General features: G+C 50.3%; 1 protein-coding gene across 2 annotated transcripts in view; it reads left to right on the top strand.

Annotated features, from left to right (window-relative positions):
* LRRC73 (leucine rich repeat containing 73) overlaps positions 1–21,963 on the top strand; it is a 40,918-nt gene extending 18,955 nt beyond the window's left edge. For both annotated transcript variants that reach the window (XM_077281913.1, XM_077281914.1), the window contains exons 2-7: positions 288–627; positions 703–863; positions 974–1,096; positions 20,717–20,817; positions 21,055–21,241; positions 21,552–21,963. In XM_077281913.1, the coding sequence (XP_077138028.1) occupies positions 356–627; positions 703–863; positions 974–1,096; positions 20,717–20,817; positions 21,055–21,241; positions 21,552–21,622 (915 nt within the window). In that variant the 5' untranslated portion in view covers positions 288–355 and the 3' untranslated portion in view covers positions 21,623–21,963. The remainder of the gene's footprint in view (positions 1–287; positions 628–702; positions 864–973; positions 1,097–20,716; positions 20,818–21,054; positions 21,242–21,551) is intronic.
* The last annotated feature ends 669 nt before the right edge of the window (positions 21,964–22,632 follow it).

Here is a 22,632-nt window from a genome sequence, read left to right as displayed (position 1 = left end):
TCTGTCCAGAGGTCACACATCCTCTGTGTCATCATTGGAGTGTGGTTGCATCTGTCCAGAAGTCACACATCCTCCGTGTCATCCTTGGAGTGTGGTTGTATCCGTCCAGTGGTCACACATGCTCAGTGTCATTTTGGAGTGCGGTTGTATCTGTCCAGAGGCCACACATCCTCTGTGTCGTCCTTGGAGTGCGGGTTTTATCTGTCCAGAGGTCACACATCCTCTGACTTTTCGGGCAGCTTCTTGTACATAACGATGGATTCAGTGTCACTCTTCTCTTCCTGTAGGGGGTTTGAATCTCGCTTCTGGTACCCCGCAGTCATTGGCCTCGTGGGGTTCTCCTCACCTACACAGTATGTTACCGGGCTCCATTCAGATGTCAGGAGAAACCCTCTCCAGTGCAGAAGTGAAGGGGGTGTGCGAGGGCCTGGTGGAGGGCACAGTTCGTCTTCTCTCCCTGCGCGGATGTCACCTCTCGGACAGAGACTTTACCCGGCTGTGTCAGGGTGTGTCGGAGTCCCCTTCCCTGGTGCAGCTGAATCTTAACCTCGGGGTTGTGTCCAGCACAGCCCGGGTCCAGCAGCTGGCACAAAGTCTCCACCGGAATCGTTCCCTGCAGTCCATCTTGTAAGTATTAGGCTCTAGTGAGGAGTGTCAGGATGCTCACCTAATAATTATTTCCATTTTCTGTCCTCTCTGTAGCCTGCATGGCAACCCCCTTACAGACACTGGTCTGTCCCTCCTTAACCCCTCTCTGGCCAGCCACCCTGCTTTGTTGTCTCTGGACCTTGGGGATTGCATGCTTGGTGATGAGGGAATCGGCCTGATCTGCAGCCTCCTTCCCCCTGATGGGGCTAAGCCAGGTGAGGCATCCTCTCTCTGTAGATCTTCGCTGGTGCCACAGTCCTATGTTATTGCAAGGTTTATAGTTGGACATTGATGTACAGATGACATATTCTGTCTGTGGTTTTAGGTCTTCGGGAGCTGACTCTTTCTGCCAACCCTGGGATTTCTTGCACAGGTTGGGCTCGTCTGGCCATGGCTGTGGCTCACAGTTCACAAGTCCGGACCCTAAATCTGGATTATAATCCACTGGGTGAGAGAGATATGAATCTTGCTATTCAGTGTTGTCTGTATGTGGGTCAAACGTCCTATACATCGTCCTCCATGTGCGGTTGTTTCTGTACTGGGGTCATGACCTCTGTCCTTCATGTGTGGTTGTATCTGTATATGTACAGATGTTGCATGTCCTCTATGTCGGCTTCCGTGTGCGATTGTGTCTGTATAGGCATCATGTCCTCTACATTGTCCTTAGTGTGCGGTTTATCTGTATTGGGGTCCAACGTCCTCTACGTTGTCCTTCGTGTGCTGTATGTATCTATACGGACATCACATCATTTCTATCACCCTCAGTGCGTAGTTGTATATGTATGGGGGTCACATCCTCTAGGTTGTCCTCCAGGTACAGTTGTATCTGTATGGGGTCACACGTCCTCTACGTCGTCCTCCGGGTGTGGTTGCATCTGGATGGGGGAGTCATACATCGTCCTTAGTGTGTAGTTGTATCTGTATGGGGGTCAAGTCCTCTATGTTGTCCTCCGGGTGCAGTTGTATCTGTATAGGGGTCATACGTCCTCTACGTCGTCCTCAGGATGCGTTTTTATCTGTATGGGCATCACATCCTCTACATCGTCCTTAGTGTGAGGTAGTATATGTACGAGGTTCACGTCCTCTAGGTCGTTCTCCGGGTGCAATTGTATCTGTTTTTGGGTTACCGTCCTCCATATTGTCCTTCAGATGCGGTTGTATCTGTGCGGGCATCACGTCCTCTACATCGTCCTACGTACACAGTTGTTTATGTATGGGGTCACATCCTCTACGTTGTTCTCCTGGTGCAGTTATAACTTTATTGGGGTCACACGTTTTCTACGTCGTCCTCCGGATGCAAATGTATCTGTACAGGTTTCACGTCCTCTACATTGTCCTTAGCATGCAGTTGTATCTCTATGGGGGCCACACGTCCTCTACATTGTCCTCCTGGGTCTGTTGTATTTGTAGTGGGGTCACATCCTCTAGGTCATCCTCCGGGTGCAGTTATATCTGTACAGGGGTCACGTCCTCTACGTTGTCCTCCGGGGACAATTGTACCTGTATTTGGGTCTAACATCCTTTATGTTGTCCTTCGGGGGCAGTTGTATCTGTATGGGGGCCACACGTCCTCTACATTGTCCTCCTGGGTCAGTTGTATCTGTACTGGGGTCACATCCTCTAGGTCAGGGGTGTCAAACTGCATTCCTCAAGGGCCTCAAACCATGCGTGTTTTCAAGATTTCCTTCTCATTGCACAAGGTGCTGGAATCATTCTGTGCAGGTGATTAAATGATCACCTGTGCAATACAAGGAAATCCTGAAAACATGACCTGTTTGCAGCCCTTGGGGAATGCAGTTTGACACCCCTGCTCTAGGTCATCCTCCGGGTGCAGTTATATCTGTACAGGGGTCACGTCCTCTATGTTGTCCTCCGGGGACAATTGTACCTGTATTTGGGTCACACATCCTTTATGTTGTCCTTCGGGGGCAGTTGTATCTGTATGGGGGTCACACGTCTTTTACGTTGTCCTCCTGGAGCAGTTGTATCTGTATGGGGGTCACACGTCCTTTATGTTGCCTGTCAAGTCAGCAGTTTTCTCCATGATTGTGGAGCTACTGAAACAGACTAAGGGACCTTTATAAATACTCTAATTTACTGAGATAATGACTTTTCGGTTTTCATTGGCTGTAAGCCATAATCATCGATATTAACAGAAATAATATTGCCTTGCACTGGCGTGTACTCCGGAGGACAGAGAATGAACTTCAATCCAATATTGCAGCAAGCATGCAGCCAGTGGGTAAGGAAAGGGTGAATCAAACACCCGAAAACCCCGCCCATATGACCGAAAACCGGTCCCGCCAAATTCAGGTGACAGGTTCCCTTTAAATGTGTATCGTGGACAAGGGCTACTCCCAAAACCCAAAGCAGATGGAGAGATTCGCCCTACTACTAAGTTTCAAATCTCTGCAAAAAGAAAAGCCCATTTCGGGTTTTCCTAAAATTTGACTTGGTCAACTACTTTGACCAAATCCACGCTCACTTTTATTCTGCTTTGTAATCACAGACATTTACGGTAATCACAATGCGCTGCAGTGGGTTCACTAGGTCTCTACGCATCCTGGGGGACACATACCGGCCCTCGTGTATGATCCCCCTCACTGCCTCACACTCCGCTCTTCCCTTTATCCCCTGAAACTGCCCTCACTAAAGTCTCTAATGACCTACTAACAGCTAAATCTAATAGTCACTGTCGGGGTCGTAACGACAATATACCCTCATTCACCAGTCATTCCAAATTAAACTATAAGCATGTGGTACCGGGTAAGAATGAGTCAGACAGGTAGCTGGTTCAATCTCAGTGCATGCTCGTGCATCCACACACATGTGTGTAACGATCACAGCAACTGACTTTTATTTTAGAATACACAATACTATATTGAGTGTTAGGGGAAGGCGTGCATTAGGCGGGGTTTAAGCTAGCATTCAGTCTTTCTGATTTGTTCTGACATCTTCTGGTGGATCCTCCTTTTCTTCACATTCCTTAAGTTTCGATTTCAAAAGAAATGAAACTTAACCCTTCAAACTCTAACCTAAAGTGAAGAATGAACACTGGCAGCCATCTTTAATACAGTTACATTTGCATTAGCAAGGGAAAACTTATTGTTTCACAGTATAAGATATATAAAAGTACAAAAGGTATATAAGAAAATATATTTTCACCTTGACAATCCCCCCTAAACACTAAGTTTTTCCCTTAAGAAAGATCCTTCGAGACTGTCCATGTGATGAGGAAAGGGGAGGTGGATTTCTTCATCCAGACACCTCAGAAACTCTCCCCTAGCGAGAGGCCTCCAGGCAGCTGAACCCTTCACTAACCTCACATGGAGTTCTCCCACTGTCCCTAAACTAAATCTCTTGGCATCATCTGAGAATGGGGGGTTTTGTCTACTCTCTTGAGAGGAATATACTTCGGGATCTCCCCTGGATCAGTACCATTGTACTCTGGTGGATCTATTTCTTGATTGAGGAAGGTGCTAGTTGGAGTTGCTTTGGCAATAACCTTTTTGTACAAGGGAATAACACAACAGAGGATTATCGATTCAATTATAAGGAGGGCAATTAGTACTAAACAAACTTATTGAAGGAATCCCTTGATCCCACCTAACCAATTGGAGAAGAAAGATGTGTCCACTCCAGCATACATCACACGTCGTCTTATTGTCCTAATTTGTTCAACTTCTTTAGAAACCTTCAGGTCTTTCGGATCTACATTTCGCCATTCAGGTCTGGCTGTATATATTTCGTCCGTCTTGTAAGTCTTTGGTCATACCGTCAATGAATGTATTTACCAATACTCTAACATCAAGTGGGTTTATGGGACTGTACTCCATGTCTTCCCATTTCAGCTGTAACCGTCCAAAGTATAGCTCTACACTCTCTCCTTTGTCACATCTGTAGAAAATCTTAATTTGCGTCCTAGCACGTCACCTGTTTTTGTGCTCACTAACTACCTAGGCCTGCCCAGGTACACTTATACGTCCATCATATGGTCATTATTTGTCTGTAGAATGAGAAAGGTTGTTTCTCAGGGTCAGCCAATTGTTTTGCGTAGCTAGCTAGTCAGAGGGCCTCCAGGGATAATACTCCTGTATCTGTCTTACCCTACCTGATGTGGTTGGTTCTCTGGTGGTGGGGGGCGACATGACATGCTGGTCTACAGCTCCTTCCCAAAAGGATTACTGTCAGCCTACTCCTAAAAGTTAATGTCCCCACTATCCACCAACCACAATCCTGTGTCAGCTTCTTATATCACTGCATGTGATCTTGTCTGGACAGGATTCAGTGTAATTCTCTTAGGTCGGGTTGCAGCACGGGTCATACAAGCGTTAGGGCCCAAGTCCTCAACTATATCCTGAAAGGCATCACAGCTATAATTAACAAATCTTTGTTCTCTGTAATATATATATTATTGATCCATTCAACATTTTTATTAATCTGCACCTATGGGATTATAGAAACAATGCCGGCATAAATCTGGTTCTGGGCTTTAAACTGGTCAGGCACCCCCCTTGGCACTCCAATGGCATCAATATATATCAGTGGATCTTCTTCATAACTCATGTGGAGCTGATCGAGACTTCTCCTCTTTCTGGTAGGTTCATCAGGTATCTTTGGATCCCAAGGTAAAATCTTGAACTGCATAGCTAGTTTAACAAGGGTGCATTGGCCTGTCCAGGCATTAGGCAACCTAGGACGGAGCTTACCATCTCCACATAACCAATAAATGTCATACATATATTGTGTATGTTTAATTAGCAAGTCAGTATCTAGAGAACTGTTCTCCTTGCAGAAACCTGTCTCGAAGATCCCTACTGGTGTACCTGTAATGTCGTGGGAATTATAGCAGGTGTAATTGTCAGCTAATACGGTTACTTCTCCTGGGACCTTTAGTCTGGGTTCCTTATGAATTAGTGGGACATAATCTGGGCAATCAGTGGGCTTCAAACCTTTCAACAGATTCATGACACAGGCAGTGGTGTCATCAGGAAAAAGCAATGCATGCGTGTATAGATGTGTATTCGCAGCAGCACAAGCAATACATCCTACAGAGATATTCTGGACTCTTACATTGTATCTCACCCATTCTAACCATAGGTTTTTCCTTGGGGCTGTTTGTGTTTCTATGGAGAAAACTTCTTGCCAACTGAGACCTGGAATGGGTATCACTTCATTAACTACATCTTGCAAACGCTCACCTGGGCCTGCTTTAGGTGTACTGGTAACAGGGGCCTTGGTTGGTCTAGAGCTAATATCCTGGAGCTGTATATGGCCTAAATACCCATGGTATCCACTATTAAATACATAATTATAATGCCTTCCCAATACGAACGTCTGCAGATCAGCAGATTGGGGGTTTTCAAGATTCAGGAGGAGGGGGCGACAGCTTCTACCCCATTTACAGCCCCTAAGTGGTTGCAGAAGGGCTGTTTGGTTTACCCAGAGAATAGTGGGACCAGAATTCTTATTTACAATAGGGGCCGAAGAGGTAGGGGCGAGGATGGCCCCCAGTCCCAAGGTCAAAAACAACAGCAACATTTCCCTTCAGTCACTACTGTGACTAAACACTGGTTCGGTCTCTTTTACAGTGTGAGGCTTGGATCCAGGTGCTCTTTCCTTCAAGTTTTACTGCAGTGGGGGTGACCGGGATCACCGTGTGAAGTCCTTCAAATCTCGGCTGGAGACAATCTCTGCGCACAAACTTTTTCACATACACCAGGTCTCCTGGCACAAAGGGATGGTGTCCAGGAACCTTGTCTGGGTCTGGAAGACAACTGAAAATGGTTAAATGCACTTTGGCAAGGTGTCCATGTAAGGCCTGCACATAGCTAGTCAAGTCCTGGTACTTGAGCTGCAACTGTTGTGGAAAGAAACACTCAAGATTGGGGCTCCTGCCAAACAGATTCTCATACGGTGACAGTCCTGTCTTCCTGTTTGGGGTATATCTTACTGAAAACAAAGCTAGAGGAAGGCATTCTGTCCATGGTTTACCAGTCTCTGCCATTGCCTTCTGGATTTTAGGCTTAAAAGTTCCATTTAATCTCTCCACTCTTCCACTACTCTGCGGATGGAGTATGCAATGCTTGACTTACCCCCAGTGCTGCCATTACCTCTGACATGATCTCTCCAGTAAAATGGGAACTCCGATCGCTTTCAATGACTTCAGGAACTCCATACCTGCATATGATCTCAGCCATCAGTTTCTTCGCCGTTGTCTTAGCCGTAGCTTTGGCAACTGGGTAGGCTTCTGGCCAACCTGAAAATAAATCAATGCAGACCAACACATACTCATACGTCCCTACCCTAGGTAACTGAATATAATCATTCTGCAGTCTCTGGAATTGGTTAAAGGGTCGGGGAGTGTGTTTGGATGGAGTTTTCACTGTCCTACCCTGATTATGTGTGGCACATATCATGCAGCTCTGTACCTGCCTTTCTGCGCAGGTGGAAAACCCCGGGGGCAATCCATTGTTTCTGTAGGGTGTCACACATGGCCGTCTTTGAGTGGTGCACATTCCCGTGCAGAACCTGTGCCATCATTGGGTACAGTACCTGTGGTAGGCAGACCTTTTCACCCCTCCCCCATAGTCCAGTGACGGTATCAGAGCAAGCCCCTATCTTTTGCCACCTATTTTTCTCCTCCTTACTTGCCTGTTCTTGTAACCGGGCTAAGATGTCTTTCAACACAAGTGGAGATGGTGGGGTGTCTAGGTGATGTACTCTAGAGGCTACAGGAGTGCTTGCTGCTTTCTTGGCAGCCTGGTCTGCCAGTGCGTTACCCTTTGTCCGTCCATCAGTGCCTTTGGTATGTGCCTTTACCTTTATGATGCCTGCTTGGGTGGGAAACTGTAGTGCATTCATAAGTTGCTGGACTGCCTCAGCCTGTTTAAAGGGGTGGCCATTTGCTGTCAGGAAAGCCCTGGCTCTCCAGATAGGCCCATAATCGTGTGCAATGCCAAAAGCATACCTGGAATCAGTGTAGATATTTACAGTCTTACCTTCTGCTAGTTTGCACGCTTCTATGAGCGCCTTGAGCTCTGCTTCTTGTGCAGACATATGAGCTGGCATTGACTCTGCCTTGATTACCTCATGTTCTGAGACCACAGCATATCTGGTACAGTAGCGTCCTTGGTCATCTTGGTGATGGGATCCATCTACAAAAAGCTCAAAATCAGCATTAGAATAGGCACACTAGAGACCAGCCGTTTCCTGAGACATCAATTCTAGACAATCATATGGTTTGGAAACCTAATCTTGTTCCTCTGGATCCATTCTAGAAAGAAAAAGAGTGTCCTTGCTCATGTCACCTACTCCTCCCCCCTTTGGATCCAGGGGAACTAGGAGAAAAGTAGCGGGGTTCAGGACAGTGCACCTTTTCAAAGTCACATTAGTAGGCATGAGAATAGCACACCGAAGACGCAGCTGTCCAGCCATGGACATGTGGCTAGGTTGTACCTGGTTAAGGATACTATGTACATCGTGTGGGGTGTGGACCATCAGTGGGTAATCCAAAACAATCTCTGAAGATTTGTGTAGCAACAGCTGGACAGACAACACAGTCCAAACACAGGAGGAACTTCCTCTTGCCACCCTATCCAGGCGGCCGCTGTAATAAGCAACAGGTCTCTATTTGTCTCCATGAAGCTGAGTCAGCACACCTGTAGCATGCCCTGCATAGGTGAGCTCTGTCTGCAAGGCAGTCTACAATACTGTACGGCAGTGCTCGGGTGTCTTGGAATCATATACGGGGCCTGCAGTGTGTGATGAGGGAACAGCCGCCATCTTGGACGGGCCTACTAACACAGATTGGCGTGACTCCATTTTGTCTCCTGGTCACAGGTCTGCAGAGAGGAGTGCTCCTGGCCCCCACCTTTTCTAATGAACATAGTGCCTATTAGTATGGTAATCGGCTGAGCTCAGAGGAGATTGCAGAAGGTACTTCAAAGCTCAGTTAGGAAGCCACACCAGCAGGGGGCTTGGAAATGCTCAAGGGCTTAATTAAAGCACGCATGTCAAGGGGCCACTGGATACACATCTAGTATGGTCGTCCAGCCGAACCGTCTCTGACATGGAATCGTGAATTATGGACGCATCGTCCGAGGTAGCGGCTCATAAAAAATATTCCCCTCGTCCTAAAGGAATGGTGCATCTAATGGTGCGACTCCTGTATCCGTGGGAGGTCTGAAACCCGAGATATAGAGATCAGCCTCCCACAGGGACCGAATGGGTCCAGGTTTGATCCCAGTATGACCGGCAGAACAAACCACAGGCGCTGGTACTGCCCGTGTGCTGATCCGATCATCCTGAGAGCAGTTATCCCATTTATTAGATATTGGAACAAATATCGCAGGGAGGCAGAGGGGTGGAGATTGCTAAGCCCACCCAGCTACAGGGGGAGGGACACGGCAGGGTTAAGAGCTGGAACATGTGGAGAGCGGGTGACACACAGAAGATGACCAGCTAAGAAACAGGGCATATGCCAGCCAGAGGGGGGCAAGCACACGCTTTCTGGGGGCTGCCCGGCAACTAAAGTTTTGGACCTGCGGAACGCTGCGCCCCCCCGGCTTCCACAAGCGACCTCTAACCTGGTAAAGTGACCTCCAGCTTTATACCTTAAGCCTTGTATCATTGTTGTTATATTGTACTCTGACTGTAACTCTTGATATATTGTGATTGTATATTTCTTGTAATTACCTAGTGCGCCCTTAAGGCAATTAAATCATAAATTAATTTTGGGCTGATCCTTTTACTCTGATTGCGAATCCTAGAATACCCAGTGTGGGTAACAGGGCAGTCTCCCCAGCGGCCATTTGCTCTAGGTGCAGTTCCCTTACTGACCTGAGAGACAAAGGGGGCGCCGGAGAGCTGTGCCTGTGTAGTGACGTCACGGATTGGTGACGTGGGAGGAACAGGGGCTTCCTTCACAGTGGTGGCAGCGTACGTGGGATCAGAGTAATAGTGTGCGTGGGACCCCTACTCCCAGACACTAAAGACTACCAGTGGTAACTTTCGCTGCTGGGGTCTTAAGGTCAGCCCAGCACTAGACGGTCAGAGTGTAAATATAATAAGTTGTGTGCAAGGTCAGGGTTACAGCTGTGTCAGTAACCAGAGGTTCCAAAGATGGCAGAGGGCACCAGGAGTGCAGTGAGGGCGCAGGCCAGTGCTATGGTCGATGAGGAGGTGGTGGTGGACTTTACTGTTCAAGGCGAGGGGGAGCTCAGCCCAGACTCCCCAAGGAGCCAGCCACCCGTGCTTAGTCCGGCAAGGGACTACCCACCACCTACCCGCCCCAACCTGTCCACATCAGAGGCCCTTGTTGCAGCGGCAGTGGCACGTCTCGAGGCGGGTAATGAAGACGCCTATATGAGACTCATGGCAGCTGCAGAGAAGGCAGCGGAGGCCGAGCGTGCAGAACGCCGTGAAGCGGCGGAGCAAGAGCGTGCAGAACGCCGTGAGGCAGCGGAGCGGGCCGAGAAAGCTGCAGAGCGGGCAGAGAAAGCTGCAGAGCGGGCAGCGGAGCAAGCAGCGGCGGAGAGAGCAGCGGCGGAGAGAGCAGCGGAGCGCCAGCACCGACTGGAGATGGCTCAACACGGGCTCCCGCTGGACGCCCCAGCACCACCAGAGTCCAGGGTTTCCAAAGTCCGGGCCGAGGACTTCCCTCTGCTTGAGAAGGATGGAGACCTGGATTCCTTCTTGCTGGCCTTTGAAAGGACCTGCCTTCAACACCATCTGGCCCCGGATCAGTGGGCAAGATACCTGACCCCCCGTTTGAGGGGTAAGTCCCTGGAAGTTTTGGGGGACTTACCTGCCGGGGCGGAGCAGGACTACAGCAGCATCAAGCGGGCCCTGATCCAGCACTACAACCTCACCCCGGAGTCCTACCGCAAGAAGTTCCGGAGCCTGCAGCGGGGCCCAAAGGACACCTGGACCGACCACATGCGGGCGTTGCTGAGAGCTGCAGAGCACTGGACCTCGGGTCTAGCGCTCACCACCCGCCAGGAGGTCCAGGAACTGTTCGTCACGGAGCAGTTCTTGTGGAACTGCCCAGAGGACCTCCAGCAGTTCCTCCGTGACCGGAAACCACAGGGGGCTTCTGCTACAGCCGCCCTGGCAGATGAGTATGCCAATAACAGGGCGCCTGAGCCGAAGAAGCCTGCCAGCAGCACCTGGAGAGGGGGTAAGCCCAATCCTGCCCCTGTTTTCCCAGCCCCCAGAGTGCAAGGGGTGTACCCCCCTGCTGCCCTCTCCAGGCCAGGCACAGAACCCAGACGTTGCCATCACTGCAACCAGCTGGGACACTTCAAGTCTGCATGTCCCCTGCGTCTTAAGGCCCCATCCCTGTCCCTGGAACCGTCCACTGTTTTATGTGTGGGAGGGGGTGGTGGGAGGTCCCTGGACAATTACCAACCCGTCACTATCGGCCGCTCAGCGGTCATGGGACTGCGGGACACAGGCGCTGAACGAACCCTGGTACGTCCTGAGGTGGTGTCCCCTCAAGACTTGGTGCCGGGGAGAACCCTTTCCGTCTCCGGAATTGGAGGCGTGGAACCGGCGCTGCCTGTCGCCAAGGTGTTTTTGGACTGGGGCGCCGGGAGGGGAGTGCGGGAGGTGGGAGTAACGTCAAATATTCCTGCCAATGTATTACTTGGGACTGATTTGGGGCGGATAGTGTCTCGGTATGTGGCCACTGAACCCCCAAGTTCGGCTCCCCAAGAATGTCATGACTCTACTGTGGATGTTGATGTGTTGAATGTGCCTCCAACAGTGGAGGGGGGATTGAAACCTGAGGGTAATCCATGCACGGACACCACACACACAGGGCTCACAGGGAGGACAGGTGAGGAGACTGTAGGGGAGAGCTCAGAGGTGGAGGGAGGGGCTGCTATGGGCAGTGTAGGGCCCCTAAGTGAATCCAGCCTGCTGAGTCTAGGGCCCCTGCAGGAAGAGGAACAGGCCATGGGGGGAGGAGGCGTCCCAGGGGAGGAGCCACCAGGTAAGACCCCAGGGCAGGAGTTCCCCACACCCGGGATGTCAGGATGGCAGGGAAGTCTGCCTGACCCGGCGGCTTGGTCAGGAGCCGGAGGGAAGCAGGCGCTACCCATGGGCACAGCGGTCGTGGCCGCTGTCACCAGGAGTGGGAGCGCCGGAGCCCAAGGAGCCTTGCAGAGGTCCGACGGCTTCCCCCTCTCTGACCAAGTGGCTGCCGAGTCAGACAGCGGCCAGGAGACAGATCCCGGGGAGCTGACAGCGGATGTGGCAGTGTCATCCATTCTCGCCACATCGAGTCAGGGATTTCAGGCAGCGTTGGAAGCTGATGCTAGCCTGAAAGCTCTCAAGGAGCAGGCGGCACAGCCTCCTGGGGAGTCAGACCGCGAGCGGGTGGTCTGGGACCAGGGATGGCTGTTCCAGGTAACGGTCCAGCAGGGTTCACCGGAGGCGTGGCCCAGGGACCGACAGTTAGGGGTACCCTATCCGCTCAGAGACAGAGGAGGAGGCAGGGACAGCCTCAGAAAGAGAGAGGGAGAGGCAGAGACAGCCTCAGAGAGAGAGAGAGGCAGAGACAGCCTCAGAGAGAGAGGGAGAGGCAGAGACAGCCTCAGAGAGGGACAGAGGAGGAGGCAGGGACAGCCTCAGAGACAGAGAGGAGGAGGCAGAGGCAGCCTCAGAGAGAGACAGAGGAGGAGGCAGGGACAGCCTCAGGGAAAGAGAGAAGGAGGCAGAGACAGCCTCAGAGAGGGACAGAGGAGGAGGCAGGGACAGCCTCAGAGACAGAGAGGAGGAGGCAGAGACAGCCTCAGAGAGAGAGAGAGGAGGGGGCAGGGACAGCCTCAGAAAGAGAGAGGGAGAGGCAGAGACAGCCTCAGAGAGAGAGGGAGAGGCAGAGACAGCCTCAGAGAGGGACAGAGGAGGAGGCAGGGACAGCCTCAGAGACAGAGAGGAGGAGGCAGAGACAGCCTCAGAGAGAGACAGAGGAGGAGGCAGGGACAGCCTCAGAAAGAGAGAGGGAGAGGCAGAGACAGCCTCAGAGAGGGACAGAGGAGGAGGCAGGGACAGCCTCAGGGAAAGAGAGAAGGAGGCAGAGACAGCCTCAGAGAGGGACAGAGGAGGAGGCAGGGACAGCCTCAGAGACAGAGAGGAGGAGGCAGAGACAGCCTCAGAGAGAGAGAGAGGAGGGGGCAGGGACAGCCTCAGAAAGAGAGAGGGAGAGGCAGAGACAGCCTCAGAGAAAGAGGGAGAGGCAGAGACAGCCTCAGAGAGGGACAGAGGAGGAGGCAGGGACAGCCTCAGAGACAGAGAGGAGGAGGCAGAGACAGCCTCAGAGAGAGACAGAGGAGGAGGCAGGGACAGCCTCAGAAAGAGAGAGGGAGAGGCAGAGACAGCCTCAGAGAGGGACAGAGGAGGAGGCAGGGACAGCCTCAGGGAAAGAGAGAAGGAGGCAGAGACAGCCTCAGAGAGAGACAGAGGAGGAGGCAGGGACAGCCTCAGAAAGAGAGAGGGAGAGGCAGAGACGGCCTCAGAGAGGGACAGAGGAGGAGGCAGGGACAGCTTCAGAGACAGAGGAGGAGGCAGAGACAGCCTCAGACAGAGGGAGGAGGAGACAGAGGCAGCCTCAGAGAAAGGAGGAGGAGGGGGCAGAGACAGCCTCAGACAGAGAGAGGAGGGGCAGAGACAGCCTCAAAGAGAGACAGAGGAGGAGGCAGAGACTGCCTCAGAGAGACAGAGGAGGCAGAGACAGCCTCGGGGAGAGGCAGAGGAGGGGGCAGAGACCATGGTAACGCTGATGGGTTGTCCCAGCAAGGAGAAGGTGCGGAAGGGCGCACGGGGGAACACAGGAATGTGATGCCCCCTAGCGCCCTCTAAAGCAGGGAGGTGTGATGAGGGAACAGCCGCCATCTTGGACGGGCCTACTAACACAGATTGGCATGACTCCATTTTGTCTCCTGGTCACAGGTCTGCAGAGAGGAGTGCTCCTGGCCCCCACCTTTTCTAATGAACATAGTGCCTATTAGTATGGTAATCGGCTGAGCTCAGAGGAGATTGCAGAAAGTACTTCAAAGCTCAGTTAGGAAGCCACACCAGCAGGGGGCTTGGAAATGCTCAAGGGCTTAATTAAAGCACGCATGTCAAGGGGCCACTGGATACACATCTAGTATGGTCGTCCAGCCGAACCGTCTCTGACATGGAATCGTGAATTATGGACGCATCGTCCGAGGTAGCGGCTCATAAAAAATATTCCCCTCGTCCTAAAGGAATGGTGCATCTAATGGTGCGACTCCTGTATCCGTGGGAGGTCTGAAACCCGAGATATAGAGATCAGCCTCCCACAGGGACCGAATGGGTCCAGGTTTGATCCCAGTATGACCGGCAGAACAAACCACAGGCGCTGGTACTGCCCGTGTGCTGATCCGATCATCCTGAGAGCAGTTATCCCATTTATTAGATATTGGAACAAATATCGCAGGGAGGCAGAGGGGTGGAGATTGCTAAGCCCACCCAGCTACAGGGGGAGGGACACGGCAGGGTTAAGAGCTGGAACATGTGGAGAGCGGGTGACACACAGAAGATGACCAGCTAAGAAACAGGGCATATGCCAGCCAGAGGGGGGCAAGCACACGCTTTCTGGGGGCTGCCCGGCAACTAAAGTTTTGGACCTGCGGAACGCTGCGCCCCCCCGGCTTCCACAAGCGACCTCTAACCTGGTAAAGTGACCTCCAGCTTTATACCTTAAGCCTTGTATCATTGTTGTTATATTGTACTCTGACTGTAACTCTTGATATATTGTGATTGTATATTTCTTGTAATTACCTAGTGCGCCCTTAAGGCAATTAAATCATAAATTAATTTTGGGCTGATCCTTTTACTCTGATTGCGAATCCTAGAATACCCAGTGTGGGTAACAGGGCAGTCTCCCCAGCGGCCATTTGCTCTAGGTGCAGTTCCCTTACTGACCTGAGAGACAAAGGGGGCGCCGGAGAGCTGTGCCTGTGTAGTGACGTCACGGATTGGTGACGTGGGAGGAACAGGGGCTTCCTTCACACAGTGTGTAACACTATATCACAGGGCAAATTCCCTCTTTGGGTGGACATAGCGTCTCCTGGATGCAAGGGGCCATAAGCGGCAAGGTAGGCCTAACACTCTTGGGCTATGGCTGGGCTTCCCTTTTCTAGCTATCTGTTGGGCCAAACAACCTCTATGTGACAGGGTAGAGTTAGCTGGGTTCACTATGGCTCCTTTCTGGTGGGTAATTATGTCCCCATACCCTACTGAGAAAAGAACCTGGGATTCCTGAGGTGTGATGTAGTAGCGTGAATGACAGGGGAACCAAACTTCAGATTCCTGGAAAGTCTGGCCTTGTAAGTGTGAAGGTTTCACGGGAAGAGGAGATGTAGGGGCCTTTCCGGGCTGGGAGGTCTGCCATTTACACCGATTAAAACAAACTCTTAATCTGAAAATTGACATAACGAAGCTAGGGAGGGACCATATTATCCAACAGGGAGCCCCCCTGTTGATCTTCAATTTGCTATATATAAGCAGGTAAATCTTTTACCAATCTTTCAATTACTTACAAGTTTTCCTCTAAGACTAGGCACAGGTCTATTTCACTTCCAATTTCATACAGTACTTATTGCTTTAAACATAAATCTCTCAGCGTGTACTAAACCAAGGACAGAGAAAACTTAGAATGCAATACATGGCCCCCCTTCCCTCTAGCCCACAGCACCGAGGGGAGAAATTTCAAGCAGGTCGCGCAGGGATTCACTCACCCCCTCCCATCTAGTAACACGGAGATAAGAAAAATCACTGCATTCCACAGCGCACAAGGGAGAATACAAAAGCCCAGCTCTTTGCCCCCCTTTCTCTAAGTTCGTAGCACAGATGAGGAAAGAGGAGAAATCTCACAGCGGTCCGCTCCCTCCTCCCCTACACTACACAGCACTGATAAAAGTTCCGTATCTTCTACACAGTCACAAATTGCAGCAGTTTTCAGACTTAATTTCTACAAAACTTTCCTGATTCTCCGTGGTCTGGGCGGAGCCCCAAGGACGGCCCGTACACGCACACGCGGCAGGTCTCCACCCAGGTTGGATTCTGCACAACACAAACAGGACACACCTACGCTTCTGGAAAGCTCATCCCGCCGCCATTACAGGGCGGTGGCTGGGACTGCATTCTCATCACCAGTGGCACGGCGGCCATTTTACAATCTGTAAAATCACAGTTCAAAGGCATTTTATAACCAAACACGGGTTCTACATTGTCTGATCCTCCCTCTCCATCAACCTATTTTCATCCTTCATTCTTCAAGCTTTGCGCAACTCGCAGATGAGCTTGTTCTAACAATCCTTTATCTTTCAACATGCCCCTTTTATTTTCTATGAGATTGGGCCACATAGCCGGCTGCAATCTCCCTGACGAGGGCAATCCTACATGCTTATACAATCTCTCAACATTCTTGACTGCCTTCTTTCCCTCCCGTGACTCTACTATTGCCTTGACTTCCACAGCATCCTCATCTAACTTGTGGGGCACAGACTTCTTCTGCTTTAAGAGACGTAGCATGACTCTTACAGAATACTATGGTTTTCTGCAGTAAACCACTGGCAGCGATATCAACACTTTGTTCTACAGTACGGAGCCTCACGTTCCACGTACTAGGAAAAGAGCCTCACGCTCAATGTTTCCTGTCTGTCCCTAACCTGAACAACAGTGATTACAGACTATCCTGCCACGATATTCTAAACCGTTGGGAGGCAGCCTCCTAATGAGACCCCTCCACAAAAATATAGGTGGTCCCCTCTCGGAACGTCTTAAGTTACCTATCTGGACAGGTGGTCCCCTCTCGGAACGCCTTAGTTACCTGTCAGCACAGGTGGTCCCCTCTCGGAACGTCTTAGTTACCTATCTGGACAGGTGGTCCCCTCTCGGAACGCCTTAGTTACCTGTCAGCACAATATCACAGAGGCTGCGTCTCCTATCCCTTTCTCTAAGCTGCCCCACAATCTACAACTAGCTCAATCTTTCACTCCACTTCACTACTAGACAACAGTCACGGGTAGGGTGGTTGAACGGAGTACAATGACCGGTGGAGGAGGTGTGGTGTACATGAGGACGCGCCGGATGCGACGTCTCTCAGTTGCTGGTTCAGAGCGTGGCACAGGATCGCGCTCGGTCTCACCACTCGACCGGTCACCTCCCGGACCCAAGGAGACCACAGACAAACCAATAACGGCTGAGACACTAGCAAGTGTGACATATACAGTGTACATAATCGCCACTTACCGTGTTCGGAGGGTGATCAGTCCTCGAGGTCAGCCACTACAGGTGTCATCCACGGACATCCAGGCATGGGTCCAGAGGGTCTCGGATCGCTGTCCACGCCCCCCGTTGGGCTCCAAATTGTCGGGGTTGTAACGACAATATACCCTCATTCACCAGTCATTCCAAATTAAACTATAAGCATGTGGTACCGGGTAAGAATGAGTCAGACAGGTAGCTGGTTCAATCTCAGTGCATGCTCGTGCATCCACACACGTGTGTAACGGTCACAGCAACTGACTTTTATTTTAGAATACACAATACTATATTGAGTGTTAGGGGAAGGCGTGCATTAGGCGGGGTTTAAGCTAGCATTCAGTCTTTCTGATTTGTTCTGACATCTTCTGGTGGATCCTCCTTTTCTTCACATTCCTTAAGTTTCGATTTCAAAAGAAATGAAACTTAACCCTTCAAACTCTAACCTAAAGTGAAGAATGAACACTGGCAGCCATCTTTAATACAGTTACATTTGCATTAGCAAGGGAAAACTTATTGTTTCACAGTATAAGATATATAAAAGTACAAAAGGTATATAAGAAAATATATTTTCACCTTGACATCACTACTCCATGCTAATTCTCTTGGATCTCTCCGCAGCATTTGATACTGTGGATCATCAGCTCCTCCTCACTATGCTACGCTCCATCGGCCTTAAGGACACTGTTCTCTCCTGGTTCTCCTCCTATCTCCCTGACCGCTCCTTCACTGTATCTTTTGCTGGTTCCTCCTCCTCTCACCTTCCCCTTACTGTTGGGGTTCCTCAAGGATCAGTCCTAGGCCCCCTCCTCTTCTCCCTGTGTACCGCCCCTATTGGACAAACAATCAGTAGATTTGGGTTCCTACTTGATTCCGAGCTTTCATTCACCCCTACATCCGATCACTGGCTCGCTCTTGTTATCTGCATCTCAAAAACATTTCTAGAATTCGCCCTTTTCTTTCTTTTGACTCTGCAAAAACTCTTACTATCTCACTTATTCATTCTCGTCTGGACTGTTGTAACTCTCTACTAATTGGCCTCCCTCTTACCAAACTCTCCCCACTCCAATCTGTCCTGAATGCTGCAGCCAGGATCATATTCCTCACCAACCGTTACACCGATGCCTCTACCCTGTGCCAGTCATTGCACTGGTTACCCATCCGCTCCAGAATCCAGTACAAAACTATTACCCTCACCCACAAAGCACTCCATGGCTCAGCACCACCCTACATCTCCTCCCTGGTCCCAGTCTACCACCCTACCCGTGCCCTCCGTTCTGCTAATGACCTCAGGTTAGCATCCTCAATAATCAGAAACTCCCACTCCCGTCTCCAAGACTTTACACGTGTTTCGCCAATTCTCTGGAGTGCACTACCCAGGTTAATTCAACTAATCCCCAATCTCCACAGTTTTAAGCGTGCCCTAAAAACGCATTTGTTCAGACTGGCCTACCGCCTCAACACATTAACCTAACTATCCCTGTGTAGCCCATTCACAAAACTGAAACCATAATCAGGTTCCTCGCATCATGTTCTCATACACTTTATGCAGTTAATAGCCTCTGTGTCTGTACTGCTACATACTTAGGCTGATAACTGGTTCATGCAGCTTTACATGAACACCCGAGCCTTACACTATGGCTGGTCCGAACAACTAAAGCAATTGTTGCCATCCACCTCTCGTGTCTCCCCTTTTTCCTCATAGATTGTAGCTTGCGAGCAGCCGGACCCTCACTCCTCTTGGTATCTGTTTCGAACTGTGATTATTGTTATGCTGCAATGTCTATTGTCTGTACAAGTCCCCTCTATAATGTAAAGTGCTGCGGAATATGGTGGCGCTATAGAAATAAAATTATTATTCCCCTGCTCTTCCCTTTTTCGTCTCTCTGCCTTTTTCCCCGCTCCTCCCTTTTCCTACTGTGCGTGTCTTGCACTATCTTGCTTGTGTGCTGGTATTACTGTGACTACCTGATGTATGGATATCATCACCACCTTTCGCCAGTGCGTGCATCTCTTTGGACTTCTTCCATTATCCAACAGACCCAGTGTGGTGAAGTGTGTGTGTGTGTGCACAGTGGACTATGTATGGATTTATTGTGTCACTGGCAATAATGTGACATATGTAACATCTGTCTTGAAAGCTGCATGTCGCACCCAGGTGTTAATATGTATTTTCCTGGGACAAGTAGACTGTCCCCAATCTCACCAGGGAGTCCTGAGGGAAGCCAAGAAGAAAGGTAACATTTGGCACCTCCTAGCTCTTGGAAGAGATGTTAATTAAGGCCTAATAGTATCTCTGTAAGAACGTTTACACAAAGGATCTCAAGAGAAAAATAATATATTCAATGGGGGGGGGGCGCGGCCGTGGTCCAATCAAAAAACAAGCAGTTATGATATTAACTTGAGGGGCTGGTCTAGAAACCTGACCTCCCGACCAAAGTTATAAAATAGACCTGTATACAGAGAAACGTGTTCACATGTGAGGGCAGCAGACGCTGATGTGTTCCACCAACTCCATTCACCCCTCCTCAGGGAGCAGAAAGCAAATTACCAGTTAGATGATTTCTGTAAGTATCTCCTGTTATTTTATACTGTTTTGCATAAGTTGTATGTCTTTTTATCATCATATTTTTATACCTTCTATTACTGTAAGCACTGAACCTTTTTGTATTAAAGTATAAAACTTTAACAATGTGACCTTGAATGCTCTAAAAGAATCCATAGCCTAAGGTGTGTGAGCCTTATGAGTGGTAGACATTATTAGTATTAATATTTCCGGGACTCATCGCCCGTGTACTCGGTGAGTGGTGGCAGCGTGTATGAGCGGGTGTGTGGCCTGGGTCGGTGTCGGTGAGTGATTTATGCTCCCATTACAGCATAGGACAGAGGTTGAATGCTGGACTGAGAGAGGGGAGATAGATTTAACCTTGCAGGCATAACCCAAGTCACGTGCTGAGAGCGGGCACTTGACCAATTAGTTACACCACGGAGTAGGGATCCGTGACACCCAGGTATACTGGGCATTGTACTGTAATCTGAGGCCGGCGAGCGAGAGCTCATTCCAGGACCGTGTTGTGTACCAGCCAGTTGTTCTGTTCACTTTTTTAGTGGTTTTATTGTATTGTCCTGAAATATTTACATTTTATTGCTGCTCCTTGTAATGTTGCTATTTGATTTACTTGATTTATTTGTACAACGCTCATGCCCTCTGTGTGCGGTTGTATCTGTACGCGGGTCATATGCTCATTGTGTGCGGTTGTATCTGTACAAAGGTCATACACTCATCGTGTGCGGTTGTATCTGTACGCGGGTCATTCGCTCATCGTGTGCGGTTGTATCTGTACACGGTCATACACTCAACATGTGCGGTTGTATCTGTACAAAAGTCATACGCTCATTGTGTGCGGTTGTATCTGTACGCGGGTCATACATCATCCATGTGCGTTTATACCTGTACACGGTCATACGTTCATTGTGTGTGATTGTTTCTTTAAACGGGTCATACGCCTTCCGTGTTGACTTGGGGGTGCGGTTATTTCTGTACATGGGTCATATGCCCTCCATGTGCGGTTGTGTCTGTACACGAGTCATGCAACCTGAAGACAACATGGAGGGTGTAATTGTAAATGTACACAAGTCATACACAGTCTGATGTCTTCGAGGTGAGGTTGTATGCATAGTCAAGGGTCATAGTATGAAGGATGTGTCTTCTGTGTGCGGCTGTATCTGTACACGAGTCATACGCTCATCGTGTGCGGTTGTATCTGTACAGGGGATCACATTGCCTCCATGTTGGCAGTGTGTGTGGCATCCAGTCGGACTCTGGAAGTTCTGGATTTGGAAGGGACTGGACTCAGCAATCAGTCGGCTCAGGTACATTTCCAGGTTTCTTGTGGCCAGTACAGGGTAGGCTGGCTCTGGCATTATAGCAGTTTGCCCCACTGGAGACATGAGTACACCGCCTAGTGATGTGGTGTGCACGTTCCCCCGGGGGCTAAGCTGTAGCTGCCGTTTTGCCTCGTGTAGGTTTACTGCCTCTCCTTCTATCTACCCTTCTACATCTGTGACTGGTCAGAGTAGTCGGCCGATCTGACCGTGTCCTTCCTGCAGATCCTACTGGACATGGTGCAGAATTATCCGACCCCGCTGAAGTCTCTGGTGCTGTCTGAGAATAACATCAGTGTGGAGCTGCAGCAGCAGATTGCGGACCTTCTTTCGGAGGGCGAGGATGAAGAGGAGAGCGAAGAGCACAGCAAGGAGCGATCCGTCAGGGAGAAAGAACTGAAGAGCAGTATAGGTGAGAGGCGGCATAGTCCAAGAGGAGGAGAATAAAAGTTACTGTCACCTGTGCCCATGTACAGATGTAGCGTGGACAGGGCGGTGTGGAGCACAGGGTTTATGGTGGAGGGATAAAGCAGGCATAGGGCGGTACGAAGGGGGTGGGTTGCAAGAACATTGTGGGGAATGGAGGGAGGGGATGTTGTATGGAGAGTTAGGACTGTACTCAGAGGGGGTGTATACTGTAGTGGGTGATAGGATCCCACGGGCTTGCTTTGTACAGTCTGAGCAGCTGCCCCTTCCTCACTCTCTTGCCCCCCATTTTTCAGGTCCTGGCCCCCATAGGGTTCTGCTGACCTCCGGCATCGGGGATAACCTCCTGGCGGAGACAGAGATGTGAGGCTCGGATACATCACACAATTGTCGTCTGCTCAAGTTAACCCAACTCCTGAAGCCTTGAGAAGTGAGCAATGGCTGCGGCTCCACCGATGGAGAAGACTGATGGACGAGTCACAAATTTGCACAATTCAGGGGAGCGTTTGTGTTGCACAGAGGGCAGACTGGGTGTTGGTGGTAAATGACGGCTCTACTATTAGCACAGAGAATTTATCAATATATTATGTATGCACATTGTACAGGGCACTGCCAGCTTCACCACATCTCTGCCCCACCGGGGACGGGAGCTGCATGGGCAGAGCTCTGGCCACTGCACTACAAGCACAAGCTAATAAAGGTTCCTGAAAAGAATCTGTGCCGTGTGTCTGTGAAGACCTACGCGCATGTGAGGGGGGCGGTGCTGCGCACACGTGTCTATGTGAGGGGGGCGGTGCTGCGCAAACGTGTTTGTACGTGAGGGGCGTGGTGCTGCGCACACATTTGTATGTGAGGGGGCGGTGCTGCGCACACGTGTCTGAGGGGCAGTGCTGCGCACACGTGTCAGTATGTGGGGGCGGTGCTGCACACACGTGTCTATGTGAGGGGGCGGTGCTGCGCACGTGTCTATGTGAGGGGGCAGTGCTGTGTGCGTGTGTGTGGAGGGTGGTGCTGCACGTGTGCGTGTGAGAGGAGGGCGGCGTGTGTGTGAGGGGACAGGTGCTGCGCATGCAAGTGTGTGTGTGGTGCTGCGTGTGTGTGTGTGGGGGGCGGTTCTGCTCTTGTGCTTCCACTGCTCGATCAACAGCAGGAAGATTACACCAGCACACTCCTCTTCTGAAATACTCTGTGCAGCACTATACATGATTGATATTTCTTCTTTTCCTGTGTTGCTCTCTACAATGACATCGCAAATCTCAAAGCCACACTCCCTGCAGTGACATCAGGGTCACTTTCCAAATCACTTAACAGTTGAATGGCTCCGAAGGTGCAGACTGAAGACTTCTGCTCCCAAGTGTCTATCAACACCCTCCCCCT

The sequence above is a fragment of the Ranitomeya variabilis genome, chromosome 2 (genome assembly GCF_051348905.1).
Source record: "Ranitomeya variabilis isolate aRanVar5 chromosome 2, aRanVar5.hap1, whole genome shotgun sequence".
In the NCBI taxonomy this organism is placed as follows: domain Eukaryota; kingdom Metazoa; phylum Chordata; class Amphibia; order Anura; family Dendrobatidae; genus Ranitomeya; species Ranitomeya variabilis.
The sequence above is the reverse complement of the archived record's forward strand: the minus strand, read 5'-3'. Positions and strand labels throughout refer to the sequence as shown.